Source organism: Aphelocoma coerulescens, chromosome 4, assembly GCF_041296385.1.
Source record: "Aphelocoma coerulescens isolate FSJ_1873_10779 chromosome 4, UR_Acoe_1.0, whole genome shotgun sequence".
NCBI lineage: Eukaryota > Metazoa > Chordata > Aves > Passeriformes > Corvidae > Aphelocoma > Aphelocoma coerulescens.
In genome coordinates this window covers 7,041,444-7,064,516 of record NC_091017.1, presented here as the reverse complement: position 1 = coordinate 7,064,516, position 23,073 = coordinate 7,041,444, and the positions used below count along the sequence as shown (strand labels likewise).

The following is a 23,073-nucleotide window of genomic DNA, read 5'->3' as shown; positions in this document are numbered from 1 at the left end:
TCTCCAGTCATTTTTTTAAAAACAAACGTTGCTCTGGAAAGGACTCATTTCAAGGCTGAATGGGATTTGGTTGTAAGAGTTCCCAATGGAATATTTACTAACTATTCCATTAATTATAATGATAATTAATTATATTTGTAAGTATATTAATTATCATTATAATTACAAAAAATAATACAAGCTATTAGTTGTTTAAAACCATAAAAAACTTTTATGAAGCTTTTCACCAAGCTCTTGCAAGTTTATTTCAAGGCAAAACAAAGGCAATCTATGAGAAGGACTATTTAAATTCTGTACTTTTAAACTTTGTGTACTGGAAACAAAATTTGAAGGAGAAGTAATTCAACATGTTAAGTGCACAATTCTTCTGTCCTTCAAGTTTGAATCGTTACTCTTGCATCAGTTCTCAGAACATATTTTTGTGACTATTTTGCTTATACCAGAAAAAAACAGGGCAAGAAAGTTCAATGTACAGAAGTTCCCTATATGGTATGTTCTTTACAAGTTTTATTTTATTAATACAAAACACCTCATGTCTGTTCTAGATGTTCTAATAACTGGATTTATGCAATTGAACTATAATTCTAATTATTTTTTATTAATAAAAAGTTACAAGAACACCATACATCTCTGTTCTGATTCTCTCCAGTAGTAGAACTCTCTCCCCTTTAGTAGAACTGAATCAATGTGTACAACCTTCCATTGTAAAACACATTCTATAGAGGATCAACATCAAATATTATTTATTTCACAGCAGTTGCTGACTCAGCAGGGTGATGTTGATGGAAATCAAAGGTACTTTGTAGATTTATGACATTTAGAGTTATAAAACTGTGCTTTAGGGGAATATTTTCCTTTCAGTAAACACTACCATTACTAACATCATTTACTGAGCTCCTAACAACAAAGAAATAAAGGTATTGCACCTGTGTCTCACAGACCCATGCTAATCTGCAGAGACACAAGCAATAACATTTTGACTGTGTATTAGTCTTTCAAGCACCTTAGTGATACACTGCTGGTTTAGTCTGAATATGCACAGACTCACACAGAAAATGTTACCCACCTCACCACAGAAACCTCTGATCAGTACCAATGATCAGGGGAAAAAAAGAGATGAGTTGAGAACAGAACTGACACCAAAAGTCACCTCAATTACAACATGCCTACGAAGAGGGGGTATTTCACACAGTGCATTAAAACACAAAGGTTTAAGCAAGAAGAAAGGAGGAAAAGAGGGAGAATCAGCAATCGATCAGTGCAGACTTTCTTTCAGCAAACATTGCTGCCACCCCTCCTTGTGGAAAAAAAAACAATTATGTGAGAAGTTTATATTCTTATTAAGCCTGCTGGGAGATGGCTGACAAAGGGCTCTATGGTTTGTCAGTACATATTAAGGATTATACTAATTCAGCACCACAGGACATGAGAATTGCCAACAATTTGTTTCTCATGACTCTAAGTGCTTATTTTAAAGTACTTCTGAGATCAACACTGTAAAACAAATTATTCCCGTATGCTACATGATCAAATGAGAAGTTAAAACAAAAATTACTGAACAGGAGATATAAAAGCTTACATGTCCTCCCATGGATATTCCAGTCATCCCTAGTGGTCCATAGCCTTCTCTCTCTAGCCAGTGCAAAAGAGCTGCCGATTCTAGAATTAGAGCTCCTCCCATCACAAACAGGTCCGAGACATTTTTTAAACATGACCGTCTTTTCTCCCCAGAAAAGGAAAATAGAGGGTTTATTTTCTAAGATTAGACTCTGACAGTTCTTATCATTCTATACATACTTTTATACACAGCTTAATCACAATCCCAGAGAATTTTGGAGCTGAAATCCTGTTGATTCAACAGGAAGAAAAAGCAAGCCCAGATTTTCTGGCACTTGTAATTTTTCAACCAAATAAGGACTAGGAATAGACACCTGCCTATGGTTTTAATGTAATATCACTGACAACTTGGTCTTTTGGAAACAGTTATTACCAACATTAGCATCTCATTAGTAGTAATATTCTGTCCTGTGAAGTTGTAACAGACATTTTAGAAATAGAATCAAAGTGCTAAAGTCCTAGGCATACACTATCTTGCTTGCAGAAACAACTTTTTTTTTTCTTATTTACCTGTTTTACATCATTGAAAAATTGCACACAACATTTGAAGAGCAATCAGTATGTCAGCTTTGGAAGCACTCATCAGTGTCACTGTAAGACTGAAACTGTAAAGTGGGAAGTTTGTCACGGTGCTGAGAAATTCAGGCAGTGTACTGCAAAGCATTAAAACACAGAAGACACACAAAAAAGTAGAAATCTATCTGGCTGAGCCATCAGAAGGACTCTAAAAATAATAGACCTCTAACTTGGGGAGGGGCACTGAGTATTTTCAGTACCACAGCCAGGTTACAAAGGGCTCCTGGCCTCTCCTGCCAGCATGCCACCATCACATTTGCGACACTCTGAAGCACAAGGACAAAGCTCACTGTGAAGTCACACAGAAATGAACATAGCTGCTGCAGAGCAGCATTTACAGCCTAATGCAACTCTTTCCTACAGCTTTATGAGATTCCTCTGCAGCTGCTGTATTTATTGAACACTGTCACCTGCATATTAACTACAACCACTGGTGCTGTGTAACCCTGTACTGGAGAGTGACAATTACCTGATGGGCTATTAGACTGAGCACCCCCCCTTGAAACAATCCTCTCTACATGATACGTGATCTACTAAAGCTGACACACTGGACAACTGAGAACAGAGTTATTTAATCCATTCTTCTGCATCAGATCACCCATAACTGGAAATAAACCTACCAATGGATGTATTCCAGCACACGCTTTCTCCTGTCACTTTCCTATAATCTTACTTAAATCACCTTCCCTGTGTCTTCCAGTCATCTTAAATGTCCAAGTTAGGATTAAAAAGGATTAAAACACCAACTCATATTTGGACTTTCAGAAATACTGGGAGACTATAAGCACAGCTTTGCTTCAGACACGTATCCTGTTGGATTCTGATAATACTTCTGTGGTTTGGAAAATGTAAAAAGTAAAAAACCAAGACTTCCTAATTAGGCTTCTAAATTCACATTTAAAAAACTGATTGAAAGAATAAATCCTATAAAACACTGAATATTGCATAGCCTCCACTGACTGAAAACTGACCAACGCTAGATTTATTCGTATGTCTGTAAATCCTTAAAAGATCTTGGAAAAGCAAAATCCTAGCAGTTATAATGGAAATACACTATCAGACCAAAGGATATTCACAGCTGACTGAAATATAACATCAGCACTTGTACATGTGCAGTTGTGAGTCAGGACAATAAAATGGCCCTGACTTGTACTCACACAAGATGTTTGCATGTCACTTCACACTGCAAGTCCATCTTGTGCAAACTTTCCTGATCCCTGAGATCGCCTAACACAACTCCAAAGCAGTTTAGTAAAGAGCAGACAATTTCACATTAGCAGGTTACAAATGGTTTGTAAAATGTTTTTTTCTTAATAAGCTATCCATGTTTAGACAACTTTTGGCTCAAAAGAGAAAAAAAAGAAAAGCAGTATTTTAAAAAGACAGTATCCATAAATGTGACAGGAATACTTACAATTGATCCTTAGGTTTCCTACAGCCATGTAAAAGACCCCAGTTAAAGAAAGTAAAAAAGGCTTTATCAATATTGGTCATTGAAACAAAAAAAAAGATAAAATAAATAATATACATAAATAGCATGAATTAATTGAAATTTGGAACTTAAATTCCCAATGTTTTACTGTCACTAAATCAAATCCAATCTGCTTTGATGATGCAGTTTGCAACATTTTACCGTTGTCAGATATATGGGTAGGAAAAAGTGTAACCCAAGATCCTATTTAATGAAACAGAATAACAGTGTTATACAAGATGACAGAACAGAACTTAACTGTTTAAAAAAAAAAAAACAAACCAAATCTTAAGTGGTAATAGTAAGTTTCTCAAAATTTACCTGAGGTACCACAGAACTATGTTTCATGTAATGGTCATAACTTTCTTTGCTTCTACCCCCTGGGAATGGATCCAAAAAGTAGGTATTTTATGAGTGCGGTAACTCTTCTGCCTTCCAGAGAGGACATTAGAGATAACTACTGTGTTTTCCACAAAAGGATATAGTAAGGATTTTCTAGCAACAGGGAAGCCATACAGGCTTCTTTAATCATTGGCCGTGCCATTAATGTGCGTCTCCTCCAGAAGTGCTAAAGATAAGACATACAAACAATACAGGTAAGACAAAATTTGATAATTTAATGTCTCAATAACAACCAATTTTACATTTTATACACTCACATGATCTCCAGTGCCTGCTAAATGAATGCACACAGGTCTGTGCTTGCTATTCCATCTTCTGGGTATGATGAACTGAAATCTGTGAGAAATGAACGCCTATTTTAGCAGAGTAAGCATTTCTATTTACAAGCTGCATCAAGAGAAATTAATAAAAAAAACCAAAAACGAAACAACATAATAAAGTATTTGTAACCCCAGCAGGCAAACTGCCAGCAATTCAGCAACATCATTTTTCATGAATACATTCAGCAAATAAAGGAATCTGAAAGTAGGACAGAAGAAAGGCCAAACAAGAAAAGGAGCTAAGATGAAAGACCATGTTCCTAAAAAAAGACTACTACCTCATCATCACAATTTAAACTTTGCAGAGTGGAGAAATGCAACTTCAGATAAAGAGCAGCCTAAACAAGCATGTCCAGCTGTCCTAGGCATCATTGCTATTTTTCTCCTGAAGGCACAACAGCTGAAATTGAAGATTAAGATGAGCAATAAATTAAAAAAAAAAATCAAAAACCCAACATACAAACCATGAAATTATTCTATATACCCAACATCAATCAATTAATGTCTTCTGCCGCTACGTATTCATAGTCTGAACTACTGAAAAAAAAATCCCTTCTGAGACGCCACTATTCCCCACAAGATGGAGCACTGTTACCTACAACAGTGCTGTTACACTTCAGTCATACCATCTTAAGGGAAATTTGTACAGCTTTTCAAAACTGTCACAATACTGGCCAAAGCAACAATATCATAACTTGGCTACAAAGCACAAGAGAACACAGATAAGGAAACAACGACCATATTGTATTTTCCAATGTGGTATTAATTAGTTTGATAATGTTAACAGACAGTTTCTTTCTCTAACCAGTGGCAAAGGTGGAATAGAACTGATCCCTTGACTACCAACCTTTTGTCTCACATTCCTTACATGCTTAAGCACACATATAAAAACACCAACCAGTATTACTGACAAAATTTACAACGTCAGCATCAATGTGGGCTGACAAACTTTTATGTTTATGTTATTAAACATTTAATGAAGTCTAGGAAGAAAAAAACATCATGACAGTTCAGCTCAAAACTAAAAGCAAACAGAAATTATGCTCCCTTTGCAAACCCACTCCTCATCTGCAAAGCATTGTTAGTGTGAAACCAGCACTGTTAGGGAGCCTCCAGCCTTCTGTGAGAATGCTTTTTTTTCACTTTTTTGCCAAGAAAGAAAGGCACCAGATTCTCTTGCTACAATTAAATGAGCTTGCTACTTCGTCACACATACAACATTTTTGTATTCCATGTAAATGGAAAGCTGGAATGTCTCCTTCCAATACAATATAATATACTTTGATATAAACAGCTTCTCCTGCTACATATAAAACAATAACTACTGTTCTTCTTTTCCAGCATCCCCCTCATTTGGAAAAAAACAAACCCAGAGTATTCCACAGCTTTGTGCAATATTATTTCTACACACACACACATACAAAAAAAAAAAAAAAGTTACACTTGCTAGTGGTTTTTTTTAAAGACATAGATTGAACTATCACATGAATAAGATTTATTTTCACATTAGTACAAAATACCCCCAGTTTGAAATAATTTACAGATAGTTTGCTTTACAATCAATTAGTTGCACAATAAAACTACTTATAGACCATTATTACTCAGCAGCACTAATTCCAGCAAGAAATACCTCTTGGTTTCTCTTACCTTGCTACAAGAGATTCGACTGGCAGGATACCTGGGACACAATGAGCCAAGGGGGAAATGAAGTGCCCCTCGAGGATTTTACAGTCAGATTGCCCCTCAACCTGCAGAGAGAATGGGACAATAGCAATGTTATGTCAGACTTTAACTTGCTCTGAAAGCAAATCTCTTAAAGTAGAATTTGTTATAGGATAAAAACTTGCTTAAAAAAAACCAGAGCAGAGGCCTACTCCTCAAGTATAGAGATACACGTTATCAACACAGTGAAAACATTTGTTTCCAGATTTGCTTTTATTAAATAAACTTTTACAGGAATCAAAGAAAGGTGTAATGCTGTCCCATTTTAAATACATTCGATAATACATAATAAGTTTTGAACACTTTTTGAATTTTAATATTTGATATCTTACTCCCCAGCTATTGTACTACTGGGAAAAAAAGAAAAAACAGTATCTGTACAGCCACTTCTTTAGTCTCTGTTTCCTTCCATTCTCTGCTAGAAGCTATAAAAGTAGCCTGGTGTTAAGTACCAAGTTATTTCACCTCTATATAGCATTAGGAAAATAAATGTAGTTAAATCATGTCATCTCTTGCTTTTAAGTACCTTGTCAATGAACACTGGGTAATCTTTTGAAACCAGCGTCTGGCATTTTTCCCTGTTTCCAATAATCTTTCTGAATTCAAATATTCTGTTGAAAGGAAACAAGTAGAGAAGATTCAACTTTTAATCTAAAAAAAAGAAGAGACATATTTATATAAAATTTCAGGAGCTAAAGTAAGCCACAAACAAATAAAAGTTATGAAGCCAGCTTTCCATTCACAGATTAATCAGGCCAGCATAGGGTAGGTAGCTACCATAGGATGCTTTTAAGTTAAAAAAAAATGGGCTCAGATATCTTGCTGGGGAACAGAAGGCTAAGAGGCAAATCTGATTGCTTTCTTCTGCTACTTAAATGGGCTGCAGAGTCACACAAAGAAAATGAAACAAAACTCTTCTCAGAGGTGTACAGTGAGAGGACAACATTACTGAAGGACATGAATACTGCAGAGGCAATGGCTGTGTGTTGCAGTGTAAGAAATCCCTACTGGAGCAAAGTGAAAGATTGCTTTCACAGTTAAGCACATGGAAAAATAGCCCACGGAAACTATAAATGATCTTCATCCTCAAGGGACTTTCAAATGAATGAACTGCCAAGTGACTTGAAGAAACAACTCAGCTTTGTTTTGAACAGGGATTTTGCCTTGATGCCCTCAAATTTGCCCTCTCAACCTTAAATACTCTATGCTAAGAATAACTTGCTCATTCTTATGGTCATAAATACACACGTTACCTGACCAGCTAGAACAGTTTTGAGTGACAAGTACAGAGGAGTGACTTGTTCACTTCCCCAACACCACAGAAAACCCAAAGAATGGAAAGGAAATCCAGTTTATCACCACATAAAAAATAGCTCTACTTTATAACCTTTGCTTTTCTTATACAGAACAGCAAGTTAAGTATTTCTGAGAAAGTAAGGGTTAAGAGGTGAGAGTGGAGGGTATGCTAAATGAACAGATGTTTTGTTTGACAATAAATCTTCTAAAAATACTGCATTTATGTCTTGTTTCCATAGTTAGGTGGATAGTGAAGGCTAAATCTTGCCTCTGCTGAGGAATTTCAACCCTTGCTAATGAGTTGAGGACAAAGAGTTAGGATATTAACATTCATCACATCAAGGGTGTGCACATAAAATTTCAGATTACACCTAGGCAGAGCAGTCAGTCATTCAATCTCAGTTAATGCCTGAAGTAGAAAAAATTTAATAATAACTTAATAATGGAGCTTCACAGTGATGAGTTAACAAACAGAAATAAAAACCCTCCTCCCACAAGCCAGTGTGAGGGGTCAGGAGGAGCTTGTATTCTTCCTTCTTCATCGAGGTGAAGCCAGGCTGCTGGGGAACACCTCATCTTCCCAGTCAGGGGCAACACACAGAGGAAAACTTTCTTCTCCTTTTCACACCAGCAAGCTTACCTCCTGCTTCCCCCACCACTTGTGATCTGGTGGGAGAGGTTTTTCCCCTGAATGAAGAAGGAGGAACTGTAGCTGCTATCACCATTACCACCAGCAACACTCCCTTATTGCCCTTTGGTGTGGGTGTGATCACCCTCCAGAGCCCAGTTAAGCCTTGCACTGGTGAACAGCAGCATCAGTCAGAGGCTCCTCTGTACAGAGACACCACTTGTACTGGAGGGAGGTGGAGATGGGGCAGTGAAACTTCACCATGTCTCACCAAGAGCCCAAAGAGAGTTTTTAAGAGAGAAGGTTTTGAGAACATTAAAATATCCCATTTTGGATACACAGATGGAACAGAATACAGAAATGCTGCAACCAAAACAAACCCCACTATTTTCGGTTATTCCAACCAAAGGCAGCATTCTCATTTTGCAGGAAAGTCGGCTACTTAAGAGAAAAATCAACTGAAGACAGACACACGAAGCAATCCAAGTGCCATTTCCAGATCAGGTCTTTCACGTGGACTTAAAAACAAAAAACAAGCTCCCATAAAACTCCACTGCTATCCAGTGCACAAGATTTTATTTCAGTAGTTTTCAAAGTTTTCTTTATTGATTTTCATATACATAAGAGTGAGCTTAATAAATGCAGATTTATCATTTCCTATTTAAATACTGCACAATGCAGAACATATATATATATATAGTCACTTCATTCTTAAATTTAAGAAATAAAAGTGCTCAACTTCCAGGTGTTAATCTCAATAGTAATTAATAAAAATAATCAAATGCTTAAAAATTAAGAGGTACTTCCAATTTTTTCTTATTTTCAAGACATCTAGAAGGAAAGAGTTTACTACTTTGGGCTGTGAGAGAAACTTCTGATTAAATCTTACACTTTTAAAACTAATTAGCAAGTTACAGAGAGATAGCAAGAGCCACTTTAATGTTAAACAGAAACAATTCTTCTGCAGAAATTCATCAAGTGTTGTTTTTAGAAAACACTTCCAGAGATGCTGTTTGAAGTATGTCATCATATAAACATAAGTGAAAAATATAGTTTGACACACAGACATTCTCTCAAGAAGAGCCTCTTTAAACAGAAAAAAAATTGCAAATGCTTTTAAGACTCCTCTTAAATCCAGTTACTTCCTTGGTATAGAAACACATGATTTCCTGCACAAAACCAACTTAAACACTTCTGGTATTTTAAATACTGGATAGCAATTACTGTTGCTACTTCAAGGTTTGGGTTTTTTTTTCTTTTAATGTAAGATATTGTTAATGCCATTACTTTTTAACAAGTCACCTTTTCAGATCCTCTGGCTTTCCCCATCCTCTGATGAAAAGTTTAGTGAGGAGAAGCTTTCGGTACAAGACATCTAATTTACTTACACCCATTAGCAGCACACTGTCATCTGTGAAAAAGAAGAGGTAAAAACAAGGCAGTTAAAGGGGTTGTCAACATGAGTGGCAAATTCATTGATTGTAACACAAAGTAGTTTCTTATTCCGGTTTCTGAATTTAGGAAAAGCCACCTAATGTATTCCAAGAAAGTTAACCTTGATACTCAGGTCAACTCTTTTTGTTTTGAACAAAATATAAAGGCAGTTTATACAACCTGTAGGAATTTAAAAAGCTAATTATAACCAGATATTCATTACACCACTGATGACAAGCTGACAGAAGAGGCACATCAGGTCATAGAACTGAATCTCTAACCAGTCCTAACTGTACTTTCCCTGAAGTGATAAAACAAAGAGTGGCACTGATCTCTGTCCTCTCAATAGAGGTACGATGGCAAAACTTTTCAGTGTGGGCTGTCATAAACACATCTCAGAATGGAAGCTTGAAACAATGTTTGGGTTTGAACAAGTAGAAGACTTCATCTCTTCATCTTCTTAATGGAAAGAAGGAGAGAGAGAGTGAAAGGAGAGAGGAAAAAAAAGGAGAGAGAGAGAAAAAAAAAGGAGAGAGAGAGAGAGGAAAAAGAAGGACAGAGAGAGGAAAAAAAGGAGAGAGAGAGGAAAAAAAAGGAGAGAGAGAGGAAAAAAAAGGAGAGAGTAAATGTAGTTCCAGGCACTGGTTTTGCCTTCATTGGTGTTTTAAACATATATTCTAATCCTTATTTTATCCATTCCGTTCCGATTTTGCCATTTCTTATGGTTTTCAAAGCAATGCTCCTCCGACTCCTTTCTGGGAAGAAATCACACTCTCAAAACCCTTGCCAGGAGCATTTCTCTTTCAACAAATACACCAGCTCAAGTAGAGTTAAATCTAACAAGATTTTAGGCAACCTGAGTATTATTTTCAAAGCAATACTTACTGAAGTGAACAGGGAGCCACTGCTGAGCTCTTCCAATGAGGAAGGAAAAAATAAAAAAAAAACCACTACTAAAAAGGAGAATTTAAGTCTGGTTTCTTGGTCAGCAGGATGCAGGTTACTCAATTAAAAATAAAGGTCCAGGATCCGTGTACACCTAAGAAAACAACAGATTTAATAATCAAAGGCTTGGTTAGTAAGTTCATTTCAGGCATTTTCTCATATTTCCCTCCATACTAAATGTACTCAATCTCATCACACTCCAAAATAGTGTGATTTAATCTATGGGGTTTTTTAAATTTTATTTTCATCCAAAAGCATTTATTCTGCCATACTCCATTATGGCCATTTTTAAAAATAAACTTGTTTGACTATAACAAGTTAAAATTGTGGTCAGATAAACAAAAACATTCCTCTGCACTTCTAGAAAGCAAATATTTAAGATATACAGAAAAAAGGAGAACTCTTTAACACCTAGAATAAATTACTATCAAAACACAAATTATAGACAATTTAAGGTACTCAAATACTAGAACAAGCATCCTAGAAAGCCACAATGTCCCCAGGATTGTTCAATCACTACAGGGTAAAAATAACTACATGAAATGAGCAGAAAGTCATAGTGGGCACCTTTTGTTTTAAAACATGAAGATGTAGATTTTGCTTGGAGTCCAAAGTCTGGCCTGACAAGCTCTCTGCTGCACCAAGAATGTGCCAAAACATCTTTCTAGGCAAGTACATTATATTTAAATGTAATATCGATTGAGGCAAAAGTATTGTCTCATTGTCTCTTCTGCTTCATTGATGGAGTGGAGACTCTGAAGTAACTTGAGATATTTCAATTAATCAGAATCAAGATAAAAGCATTACTGGAAAGAGTACAGGAAACACTAAAACAAGCAAAAAAGATATTCCTAGTATGTGAAATATGCTGCATAGAACTTCTCAGAAATATCACTGAGATAAAAAATTTGGGAGGATGGTCCCTATTGTATCTCTGTAACAAAAGGGCAGGACATGCTTCAGTCCTGCCCATCCATGCCTACATGGAAAAACAATTACAAACACTTTTACTGCCAGGAAAGGCAAATCCAACTCCTGGAGGCTGAAGTTTTATAACTTCACATTAACGGGAGTATTTCAGCAGTGAGGATTTGAAATGAAAATGAAAGAATCAGCAAAGGCCATTTCAGAATGCGACTTGATTTCTGCCACTTGACAATACACGTGCCACATCCCAATCCCTCTGTGAGACAGGTCAGCTGGAAGCAGTGACCTGATAAAAATGCTGTGGAGTTGTGTGGCCCAAGAGACAGGATCTGTGCTATGAATCTTGAATGAATATATTGTTAACACGGAAAGCTTTACATAATCTTGAGCTGTGAATGGAAACTGCGTTCTGATACAAAAGCACACTAAGAAGAAACATAGAAACAGACACGAAAATTCATCCAAAATCCAACACATAAAAGGTCAGCTATTGCTTTTTATCCAGTGCAAACAGCTTCAGTTACAAGAAAAACACCCCTGGAAATTACATGAGGACTTCACTCAAGGCCCACAGAGTAGTTTCTATTCTATACATGGATGTGAAAAAGCTCCCACCCAGCAGCCAACCTGAAAAAAACACGGAGGCTCTGTTTTAGAAGGCGGAGTTGCCAACTTCCCTACCCTCTCTCTCTGTTTAAAAAAATCTCTCTTACAATTAACGCCAGGTCCTTTTCTCATGGAAGAAATGATTGCTTCAAAATCAAAGAAATCACGAAGAATTCAAGTCAACGCAGACACAAGCCCCACAATAACTCCACACAACGGGACGGACACGGAGAAGCCTGAGGATAAAAACCCGGGCCTAAAGCAGGGTGCGAGCAGCTCCCTGCAAGCCTGACTCAAGCACTCAAAGGGGGCAGGCGGGACCCCCGATCCCAAATCTCTGCAATTCCCCCCTCCAAGCCCGCCCGCGCGGGACCGGAGCTGCCGCAGCGCCCGCGGGAAGGTGCGGCGGAAGGCAGGACACGGACACGGCGGCCCCTCCGCCCCCCTCAGCTACCCCCGCGCCCCGAGCCCGCCCCCGGGGCCGGGCAATGCCGTGAGGGGGGAGCGGCGGCAGCTCCTGCCCTCAGTGGGAGCCGCTCTGGCACCGCGACCGCCGCTCCCTGGGCGGGCGGCACGGCGACCCCCCAGCGCGGCCCGGCCCGCGAAGGTCACTTGCTGCTCACCCGAAGCGCTGCCGGTGCTGAGGCACCACATGGGAGGGCGGGAGCGGGAAGCGGAGGAAGAAGAAGAGGAGGAGGAGGGAGGGCGGGCGAAGGGCGGGACGGGACGGACAGGACGGGATGGGACGGGACGGGACGGGACGCGCCTCACGCGCGTGGGCCTGGCGAGCGCGCGTGCGCGCGCGGGCCCCCAGGCGTGGGGCGCGCGCGGGAGGCAGCCGGCCCCGCCCCCCGCCGCGCGCGTGACCCGCCCCGCCCCTCCGCGTCCCGCGCTCGGCCCGGCCCCAGCCGGCAGCGCCCCCAGCGGCGGGCAGGCGGTAGCGCGCCCGCTCGGGCGCCCCCTGGCGGCGGGCGGCGCGGGCCGTGGCGCTCGCGGGCGGGGCCCGGCGCTGCGGGGCCATGGCGGCCGCGGGCTCCGCTCCGGAGGCGCGTCCCGAGGGGCAGGAGCCTCTGCTGGGCTCCGCAGAGGCGGCGGCGGATGAGGACGAGGAGGGGGAGAGCAGGTAGGGGCTGGTTCCGCTCTGAGGCGGCGCCAGGTGTCGGGGCGCCACCGCCGCGGGTGACCCGAGGAGCCGCCCGTGGGTGCCGGGTCCTTCCCCGCCCCGCACGGGGAGCCCGAGCCGGGGGCGCTGCCCGGCCGGGGGTCCCGGCCCGAGCCGCCGCCGTCCCAGCGCTCCGGAGCCCGTGTCTCGGACCGCCCCGGGCCCGGCTGGGGGAGCGGCCGGGGGCTGCTGCCCTGTGTAGGAAATCACAAACCCACTCGCTTGGGAAGTTCGTAAAAGGCACCAGACAGGATTAATGTGGGGCAGAAGTCTGGGTGTTCAATAGCAGCTTTCATGTGTGGGCAGCAGGTGGTCACTTGGGGTTTTTTTCCCCTTCTGACAGCAAAACAAGTGTCTTGAACTTAAAATCGCAGATATGCCTAAATCTATGACTTACATAAACAATGTTTATATGTTCCGGCATCTACCTATCTATAACCTGAGTCTACGTAATTTGAATAGAGATTACTTTGTAACTTAAGTTGTAACTTCTAATTTAACTTTTTTTCAGCCTTCGCAATCTACAACAATATCTTTTACACACAACTTTTACATTGTATATTGTTATTTTCTCATCATAAGAACAGACTGGCTGTAGCTTTTAGTCAAATCAAGAGTTGTTCAAGTTTGTAGATCTTTTAAGGGTACAGCTGTGAGGAAATGTCTGGGGTTTTATGGTTTAAAACACACTTCTTAAAACGTTCATCTGATGTGTGGTGCTCCAAAGTGTCTATACAAAGAGTTTGCAGAATTGAAGATCTCCCCTAGACCAAGATCTCTGTATGTAACATTTGGTGTGTGATAGCATTTCTGTTATTTTGTTTGATTTGTCAAGCTAGTATTTTTCCAGAGAAAAATAAATCCTTTATAGTCTTTGCTGAGCAAAAATCCACTCCTGCTTAACAAGTTACACAACTGTATTGAGAGGTTGGTGAAAAATGTTTTCAGTGTCATGTGGGAGCAACTAGAAGAGGACCTGATAATGATTTCTTTCTTGCTTTTTGGTTTGAAAACAGAGATGTTGTGGAAACACAGGAGCATTATAAGAGCAGATGGCGATCCATCTGGATCATGTACCTGACAATGTTTCTCAGTAGTGTAGGTAAGTAAACACATGTGGAATTCGATGTCATTTGTTTAATGAATATACTTTGTTTTGAAAATTACAGGGTTTTCTAGGTTTCAACTACAGGGCTTCTTCAATGCTACTGTTCTAACCTCAAAAAAGGTGCATTGTTTAATTCTTCAATTGAAAATATATGACTAGCAAATCAAACAGAAGGTTACATCTAATGAGATAAGTAATAAAACTGGTTTTACACAAAATGACATATTGCATAAGTCTGTGGTTTATGACTCCTTAATGGTTTGCTAGTGGCAAAAGGTAGTGGCAAGGTAAGGTTATTGCTCAGAACCGAACAAAACAAAGGATGCACTTGTATCATCCAAAGTGAAACTTCTAGGGAATGAGAACAGAAATGATGTGGAGTTCTTAAGAGGTAAGATCTTTAGGGGAATGTATTCTATTTCAAAATATGTATCAAAACTTCTTTTCTTCTACTGGACTTTGCATCTCCATTGCAGAACAGATTGAAATTTTATTCCTAAATAACTCCCCCTAGAAACAAAGATTCTGTTGATTTTTGATCTGTGATGACTTTCTGTGGGCTAAGAAATTATCTTGAAGTTGATAGAATACTTCAGTAACTCTTCTTTTTTTATGAATTAAAATTTCTTTGACTAATGAATGTAGGTATGTCAGTATATCAAGAAATTCTTTTACTTTGAAGACCTTGTTGGCTTTCCATTGGGAGGATAACACAAGAGTTTTTTTGTTTAGTGTGTATGCACCTATAAAATGATCTTTTAAAAATAGTTCTTCCTGATAGGAGGAATTACCACTCTTTAAAAAAATCAGGAAATGCACAGGTTTAGACTATAATACACTTAGAGGCAGAAGAAGGAACTTGTAATAACTGTTTCAGGAAAGAAAATTACTGATAAAAATGGCAAATAAAATAACTTCTGTTTTTACTGTGTTACAGGTTTCTCAATTGTAATTATGTCTGTGTGGCCGTATCTCCAAAAGGTTTGTAAATATGTTTGGTTTTTAATCAGTAAGAACAGAAAACTCCTGCTCAGAAAGCAGGTCATACAAAAACTGGCTTTTTGTTTAGCAAAACAAAAAGTAAAGGGAAGTGTGTGGCTTTAAGAGACTTTTATTCTGCCATCCACTTAGCTTTTATTATTTCTTGCAAAATCTGTCAGGTTTTTTTCCTGAACTGGCAAAGGTGCATCATAATTCAGAAATGTTTCGTTTTCCAAAATCATGATTTCTTGGACAACAAACCAATAGAAATCTTGTTATTAAAACATCATGCACAAGACTTGTCTGCATTTTAGCAAAAAAAAAACAGAAAAAGGGAACTGGAGGTACAAGTTGCTCTTTAAATGTCACATTGTTGCACGTAGATCTTGATATTCCTAACAGGGGATTGCCATTGTTCCTGTATAGCGATTTTAGTTTCTTTGGGGGTTTTTCACTTCTTAGTTGTGATCTTAAAAGCAGCATAAAAGTCTCTAAAACTTGAATTTAATCTGTGGTAGGATTTTAGTGCCCCTGGAACTGTAGGAGGCAGTTTAAAATGCAAATTTGGAAGGACATACCCTGGACAGGGACCTAGAGGTGTCACTGAAAGTAAGGCTGGTGCAGAATTCCTGCAGAAGAAAAGAAAATGCATTTCCAGCCTTGTAAATCGGGACAGATTGAGGCATGTGCAGAGACAATGGAAGTGACTCCTTGCTGCTGGCATGGAAAGTGCCTGCCATATTGCTGAAGTTCTGTCTCTAGCCCAGAACATCAGCAGTGCTGCATAAAAACTGCTGGAGTTTACTGCAAGTGAGCCATTCCCAGGCTGGGAAGTGAAGCAGATTTTACTGATTTGGTGCATTGCTGGAGAGAGTGAGCCATGGTTTATTACCCCAGACAAAGCATTACAGTACAGAGTCCTTGGTATCCCAGGTACTAATTGTAAAAGGGTGTTACTGGTAATAAAAACCACTCCAATGCTTTACCCGCAGAACTGATTCGTGTGTTCTTGCAGATTGATCCGACAGCGGATGCGAGTTTCTTGGGCTGGATTATAGCTTCATACAGCATTGGCCAAATGGTTGCCTCTCCCCTGTTTGGCTTGTGGTCCAACTACAGGCCCAGGAGAGAACCTCTGGTCATTTCCACTGCTATTTCAGTAGCTGCAAATTGTCTCTATGCCTACGTCCACGTGCCCCATTCCCACAACAAGTACTATATGCTGACTGCACGTGCTCTCGTGGGGTTTGGAGCAGGTAACCACAGCAGAATTTACATTTCTGAAAATTACTACATTCTGTGTCTTCTGTAAGATGGTTAATGTTATATTTTAGTACTAGATTTACCATTATGTGAACGATAATATTTAACAAAGCAAAGAGTTGGCCCATAGCGGTTTGTCACAAAATTGTGTAATTGTGCTGTTGTGCCAAAATACTAGAGGGAGTGCTGGGTTTTATTTTCTCGCAAAATAAGAAGCAAACCCTTAAAATAAATGTCACTCAACACCTGTTTAACGATATGACTTGATATTCACATGAACACTTGCTTGGGTTTGGGTTTTTTTTGAAGGAAATGTGGCTGTAGTTCGATCGTATATTGCGGGTGCCACTTCTCTGACGGAAAGAACGAGTGCCATGGCCAATACCAGTGCCTGCCAAGCAGTTGGCTTCATATTAGGGCCAGGTAAAGCATGTCTTCTTTCCTCACTTCTCTTACTAGGTTGAAATTGGGCAATGGAAGTAGGAATCCCCAGCAGCTGTATGTAGGGGATTTTAAGGCATAGTTTGTCAATGATATCACAATTGAATAAATGGGATCCACTCATCTGTACTTCTGTAAGCCAATAAAAATGAAACATTCTTGTCCAAGTGCTCTGCACCAATTTAAAGTTTCATTTAAACCCCCCTACTGCATCTTTTCTCTCTAGTTTGCACTTAGCACGAGAGATAATCCAGTCCCAGGACCAAAGTTTTCCGTGTAGGAGCAAGAGGAAAAAAGTAAATCGCCTGTCTGCCAAGAAAATTAACCAGTGGTACACTCAGAACTCAGTTCTATAAGTGTCATAATGTTATTTATACACTGTGTTTGTATGTAACCAAGCAGTCTTCTGGCTAGCTGAGATCCCACTAGTATCCATTTTGTTTATTTAGAGTAGGATTCTCAAAATGTAAAAGGTTTGACAGGTATAATACTTAAATTTTACGTGGCAATTAGAATAACTGTGCTTACCCAGTTTTATATGCTCTACATATGTTCTAATATTTTCTTAATGATTTTCAAAATTTTCACAGTACATTGATGTTTTTAAGTTTTTCAGACATGTTTTACACTTATTGGAGAAGAAGGAGTAACATGGAAATTCCTTTGTCTTCAGCTGAACATGTACACAGCACCAGTTTTATTTGGAGCTCTCTTAGGAGTTATTAATATTATTCTCATCTTCGCCATATTCAGGTAATCAAGTAAAAAAAAAAATTAAATATCCTACTTTGTTCTTGTGGGTGACTTGTAGCAAATAATATGCTGCTCAGCAGGAGGAGTAATAAACCTGAAACCTGGAGTGCTAAAACTATAAGTTGTTATTTTTCAGTGTTCCTACCTTCTTTAATACCTGTATTTTTGTTATGTTCATAAATGAGTCTTGGCGATGTTGTGGTTAGAATGTAAACTGATTTAAAAAGTTAAAGATCTTAGACTATTAGCCTTGATATAGTTTTAGTGTTGGTGGTTGCTGCCCATGTTTTTTCTGAAAGGAGGAATAAGGTTGGCTTGTCTGTAGGGATCTCACTGTCTGTGTCTTTCCTTTAAGAATCTCAGGGGGGATTTTTATTCATTCTCCCATTGATGCAGATGCATCTGGATATGTGATACTATCCCACTAGAATATTTCCTTTCTTGAATAGGATGGTATTCACTGCAGTCAGATGTGAGCTTGGTAGATGATGTTTAAAGGAGCTGTGAATAATTACCATATAGATACCATTTACAATTATTTTAACAGAAACTTGACTCAATAGTAGATCAAATAAATATTTGGAATAATGAAAAAGGTTTTAAATTTCTAGGGAGCACCGAGTGGATGACATGGGACGGCAGTACAACAGTATCAATTCTGATGGAGAAGGTACCAGTGTGTCCTTGAAAACTTACTCTGTGATTCTAATTTTGAAGTACTCTCTTATTACATAGAAGCATTTAGAAGTGTTCTAAAGTCTGATGCACTGGGAAGTTGATGTGGAAAACAGGCTACATCTCTCCCTAGCTGATCCAGAAATTGCTTCATTTGTCATGTTGTGTCCATAGTGCTGTCTGGTAGCAAAGAAGAAAAAAAAAAAAGAAATTGTATGGATCCTTCCATATTTTCGTCCTGAGAATTCTGCTATGTAATTTTGACCTTTCAAGAGAACGTTTTGGTTTCCATTGTTAAGATATTTAAAGAAGTTTGCTCATTTTGCTGTCACTCAGGACTCATTGGGAAAACAGTGTAACCAGTTTGGAAATAATTTTTCTCTAATTGTCAACAGAATTGAAATTTCAACAATTGCATTTTGATTTAAAAACTTTATACTTTGATTCTCAAAGTAGAACTGCCTAGCTGCCCACCAACTTGCTCAAGTGTGCAGTTCTGGTAATTCTTTTATGTTGCTGCAGGAAGTGATGTTCTGGATCAGAACACAGAAGGAAGCATTGACCACGTTGCTGTGGTAGCACTCAACGTTCTCTTCTTTGTCATCTTGTTTGTGTTTGCTGTCTTTGAAACGTAAGTTTTTCTATTTTCTCTCAAAATACTCAGACATGTAGAGTAATTAGATTGGAGGTGCATGTAGAAGCTTTTCTCTTCTACTCATCTTCTGACTTCCTAAGTAGAAGTCCAAAACCATATGTAATCAAGTTGATGTGTACTGATAGAGAGTAATGAATTAAAGGTCAGTGATAACTAAAAATCTGTGGAGTTTGTGGTATAGGAAACATTAACGTAAAAGCTTTTGAATGGAGGCAAACCCATATCCTCAACCTTTTAAATGTTAAAAAAAAAAAGTAGGTTAATTTGGGCTACCTAAAATCTTCAGAGAAAAAACATGTTTTCAGTTGAGTATCTTGTTCTATATTTTTTATTTTCGTTTTATGTGATTTCTTAGTATGATTCTGATTAGCTCCAAAAGCTTCAGTGTGTCTCTTACTTCGGTAATGATTAGAACAATTGTTTGATAGAGTTAATGCAATTTTATTCTTAAATACTGTGTTTTATATATGACTGGGGTTTTTTTAGCCTAAAGATGTATGTTATCCACTCCCAAATTTCTGTGTGTAAGAAAATAAGTAAAACATGACAGTATTATCTCAGGCTGAAATATACTTCATTCTTTTAACTTATAAAATGCTTTGAGGCTGTCAGATTTATTCTGCAAGTTTTTTGAGCTCTAATGTAGCTAAAATTTGTTTTACAATGTGGCTCTGTCATAATTGCATTATTTTTAGAAAACTGAGGTTTTAGAGACTGATTGGTTGCTAAAACTAAAACAGTATTAAAAGTTTATTATTTTTGTTCTCACAGGGTCTGATTTTTTTTCTGTCTCTATTACCCTGGCTTGGCTTTAACTCCACCTGAACTATCAGAAATCAATTAATGATGCTTCAGAGTATGGCTGGTGTAGTGCACTGATGTGTGGGATAATACATGTATGGAAACAAATGTGTAGAAGCAGCTTTTTATGATTATTTTTGTTCTGTTATTTTAGTATAGCTACTCCATTGACGATGGACATGTATTCCTGGACCAGGAAGGAAGCTGTTTTTTATAATGGAATAATCCTTAGTGTGATTGGCATTGAATCAGTTATTGTTTTCATGGTGGTTAAAATACTATCAAAAAAGTAAGTTCTTGAAATTTTGTTACTTATGTTGGCTATGTGTGAAAAGTTTTATGGCAGGGCCAAATCTGTGTTACTCAAATCTTTTACTTGGTAATGAATCTGGGTTTACTATGACAATGAAATACCTCCAATTTTGGCACAGCCTTGATGTTGTGGTTGTTTTTTATTCTGTTAACATAACCCCCTTATTTGACTGTCTTTTACCCTTGAATCACAAGAAAAGCAGGTTTTAAGTTACTGTGATTTTGTAACATTTTTGCTGGTGTTTTGGTCTGATATAATTTCCACAAACTAATGGGCTATGTCATTAGCAGCTAAATAAATTTTACATTATTAAATGATACATTCAATTGCAATTTCATTGTTTGATAGGACTGGTGAGCGTGCCATACTCCATGCAGGCTTACTGATTGTCTTGATTGGATTCTTTATCTTACTGCCTTGGGGGAAGAAACTACCAAATATCCAGTGGCAAGGTATAGTTCAAGTCTTACTAGACCACCTTTGTAGTGTTCTTTTGAAAGCCTTTTATTGCACTTTTGTTCTTAATGATATGAGTAACTTATTTTTACAGAAATAAAGAACAACTCCATTCCCAGAACAGCCCCCACTGAAATGTTAATGCCTTTCTGGAGTTTGCAAGAGATGCAGCTGCCATCCAACCACACAGGAGAACCTGTGGGCTGCCCTGTCACACAGTCCTGGTGCCTGAATACTCCTGTGATCTACCTGGCCCAGTACATCAGCTCTGATGTGCTCATAGGGTTGGGCTATCCTGTTTGTAATGTCATGTCCTACACTTTATACTCAAAAGTGCTGGGACCAAAGCCTCAGGTAAGCACAATTCCTAAATGGTTTACTTCATTTGCTCTGCAAGACTTGCACTCTCTTTATTAAAATGAGGGATCTAGTAAAAAATTCCTTTTGTCATCAGCAAAATAATAGTGTGTTTTAAGCAGGGCAGAACTTTGCAGGAGCTCCAATCTTTTTTAAAATCCGAGGCGAGTCTCTACGGCAATTAGAAAGCAAGGCTTGTGCTATTTATGCAAATCTTACAATGTGAAAATGTCATGACTGTTCTGGCAGAGTCCTTTTTGTAACTACCAATTATATATTTGGAATACCAATATCAAATAATGTTCCTCTTACCAAGCTTATTGTATAAAGACTACAAATGCTACTAGACCTCCAGTATTGGCATTTTTTAGTGGTGAAACACTATAGCAAACTTATTGCTTAACAAAAGATTTTATTCCACTTTTCCCCATTTTTTTCATGTTACATTTTGGTGAAAGAGACTAAATGCTTTGAGTCAGAATGCATTTTGTTAGAAACCAGTAGAGTACCTATGAGTGGACCTTTGGAATTAATGCTTAGAGAGGCTGAGCAGTACTCTTGGAAACAAAGTAATCAGTGTCTTAATGAGCTAAGAAAGATAAGTGGTTGTTTAAATACTTCTAAATTTTCTAGTTAGGCTAATGGGTTGGAATTAATGGCCAGCCAAATAATTCCTGTATCACTTACATAAAGCTTTTGATCTGCTGTAGGGTGTCTACATGGGATGGTTGACTGCCTCTGGAAGCGGAGCACGAATCCTTGGGCCTGTTTTTGTGAGCCAAATCTACACTCACCTGGGGCCACGCTGGGCATTCAGCTTGATCTGTGGAGTAGTTGTAGCCTCTCTTTTACTCTTAGAGATAGTATACAAGAGACTAATTGCATTTTCTGTCAGATATGGGAGGATGCAGGAAGAGAACTGTTAAATATGTATTTAAAAAAAAAAAACAACAGCAAACAGAAAAACCAACCAGAAGTAATACTTAGTTTATTACTGCTTTTTAATGGGGAGTACCTAACCACTGACCTTGTTGGCTGTGTGCCAATGACTGTACACCTTTACTTACACATTGACAGAACACTTAACTTGGTCATACCCTAATACCTGGTCACCCCTGCTGCAAATGAGCTTTTGTGTTCTGTGTTTCTAGCAGCAGAGGAAGGAATTTGACAGGTTAGAGCAATACAATGGCACATTTGAAGTGTGTACAGTTTAAATGGTGCACGTATGCACTGAATGCAGTTGTGAAGGTCACAGGTTACGTGCATCCTTTCCAGAAAGAAGTAAGAAAAATATTATCTTGATTCTGTGAATCAGGATTGGTAACTGTTTTGTAACTACAAGATTAGTTGAGCTGCATGCACTTTGTATGGAGACACCACTACTTGAGCAAACCTTCTGATGTTGGGTTTGTTGGCTTGTAAGCACTGATGAATACAGACCATCTGGTTCTGGAACCTGTTATGTCTCCTCCAGGATTTCAAATGACAGGTGACAGAAGCATAGAGGAAGGTAGGTACCCTCCACACAGGTAGTTGGTGTGGGATTTAGGTCTTTAAATTGATCAAGAGCCATTGAAAATCAGTCTCAGCAGCTGTTACTTGAACTACAGTGAACCATATGTGCAATTTTTCCTCTCCTGTTTTGCTGAATGCCTTTTTGCAGCAAGAGAGATAAGCTGCACAGAGTTGAAATATGTACAGCTTTTCTTAACTACAAGAGAAAAGTCCAAGACGGATAGTTTATACTTTTGTGCTCGGTGAGAATGAATGCACTGTGCTGAGCAGTGGTGGTAACTAAGTGAAAGGAAAAAAATGGCTCCTTGGCATTCACTGTTATCTGCAGACTTCTATTTTTTCTGGTATTAGGGTACAAGAAACAGGAATTTACACTTAGTCATTCAGACTTTATTTTAAAAAGTGAGATTGTCATTTTCCTTCATAATGGGGCCTAAGCTCATCCATATGGGTTTCTTTAGCTGTTTTAACGCTGCTGGGAAAAAAACCTCTGGAATAACTCCAGTATGAGAGTTGTGGCTGCTGTTTAATGTCCCTACTATTTGATGCTTATTGAATTTAATAAATGTAATTGTGGATTCCTATGTACTCACTTGTTCAAACACTAAGAGACTACTGAATTAAAAGATGATTTTTTCAATACTGA

General features: G+C 38.7%; 2 protein-coding genes across 5 annotated transcripts in view; one reads left to right on the top strand and one right to left on the bottom strand.

The window, feature by feature from the left end:
• ABHD18 (abhydrolase domain containing 18) overlaps positions 1-12,776 on the bottom strand; it is an 18,664-nt gene extending 5,888 nt beyond the window's left edge. The window contains exons 1-9 of one of the 3 annotated variants that reach the window (XM_069012659.1): positions 12,568-12,776; positions 10,352-10,505; positions 9,335-9,443; positions 6,635-6,719; positions 6,034-6,134; positions 4,324-4,402; positions 4,148-4,232; positions 3,608-3,635; positions 1,580-1,718 (exon numbers count right to left, since the gene is read on the bottom strand). In XM_069012659.1, coding sequence (XP_068868760.1) covers positions 1,580-1,718; positions 3,608-3,635; positions 4,148-4,232; positions 4,324-4,402; positions 6,034-6,134; positions 6,635-6,719; positions 9,335-9,426 — 609 coding nt within the window. In that variant the 5' untranslated portion in view covers positions 9,427-9,443; positions 10,352-10,505; positions 12,568-12,776. Of the gene's footprint in view, positions 1-1,579; positions 3,585-3,607; positions 3,946-4,147; positions 4,233-4,323; positions 4,403-6,033; positions 6,135-6,634; positions 6,720-9,334; positions 9,444-10,351; positions 10,506-12,567 lie in introns of those variants that run through there. The other 2 variants (XM_069012657.1, XM_069012658.1) reach the window with 2 other exon arrangements.
• MFSD8 (major facilitator superfamily domain containing 8) lies at positions 12,477-23,073 on the top strand. Of its 2 annotated transcripts, none has more exons than XM_069012656.1 (12): positions 12,477-12,551; positions 14,123-14,208; positions 15,152-15,195; positions 16,211-16,451; positions 16,768-16,881; positions 17,508-17,652; positions 18,264-18,322; positions 18,850-18,958; positions 19,938-20,072; positions 20,445-20,548; positions 20,647-20,906; positions 21,620-23,073. In XM_069012656.1, the coding sequence occupies exons 2-12, from the start codon at positions 14,178-14,180 to the stop codon at positions 21,833-21,835; spliced, it is 1,458 nt and encodes a 485-aa protein (XP_068868757.1). In that variant the 5' UTR covers positions 12,477-12,551; positions 14,123-14,177; the 3' UTR covers positions 21,836-23,073. The 2 variants fall into 2 exon arrangements, with proteins under 2 accessions (XP_068868757.1, XP_068868755.1); XM_069012654.1 differs by lacking the exon at positions 12,477-12,551 and adding an exon at positions 12,946-13,067.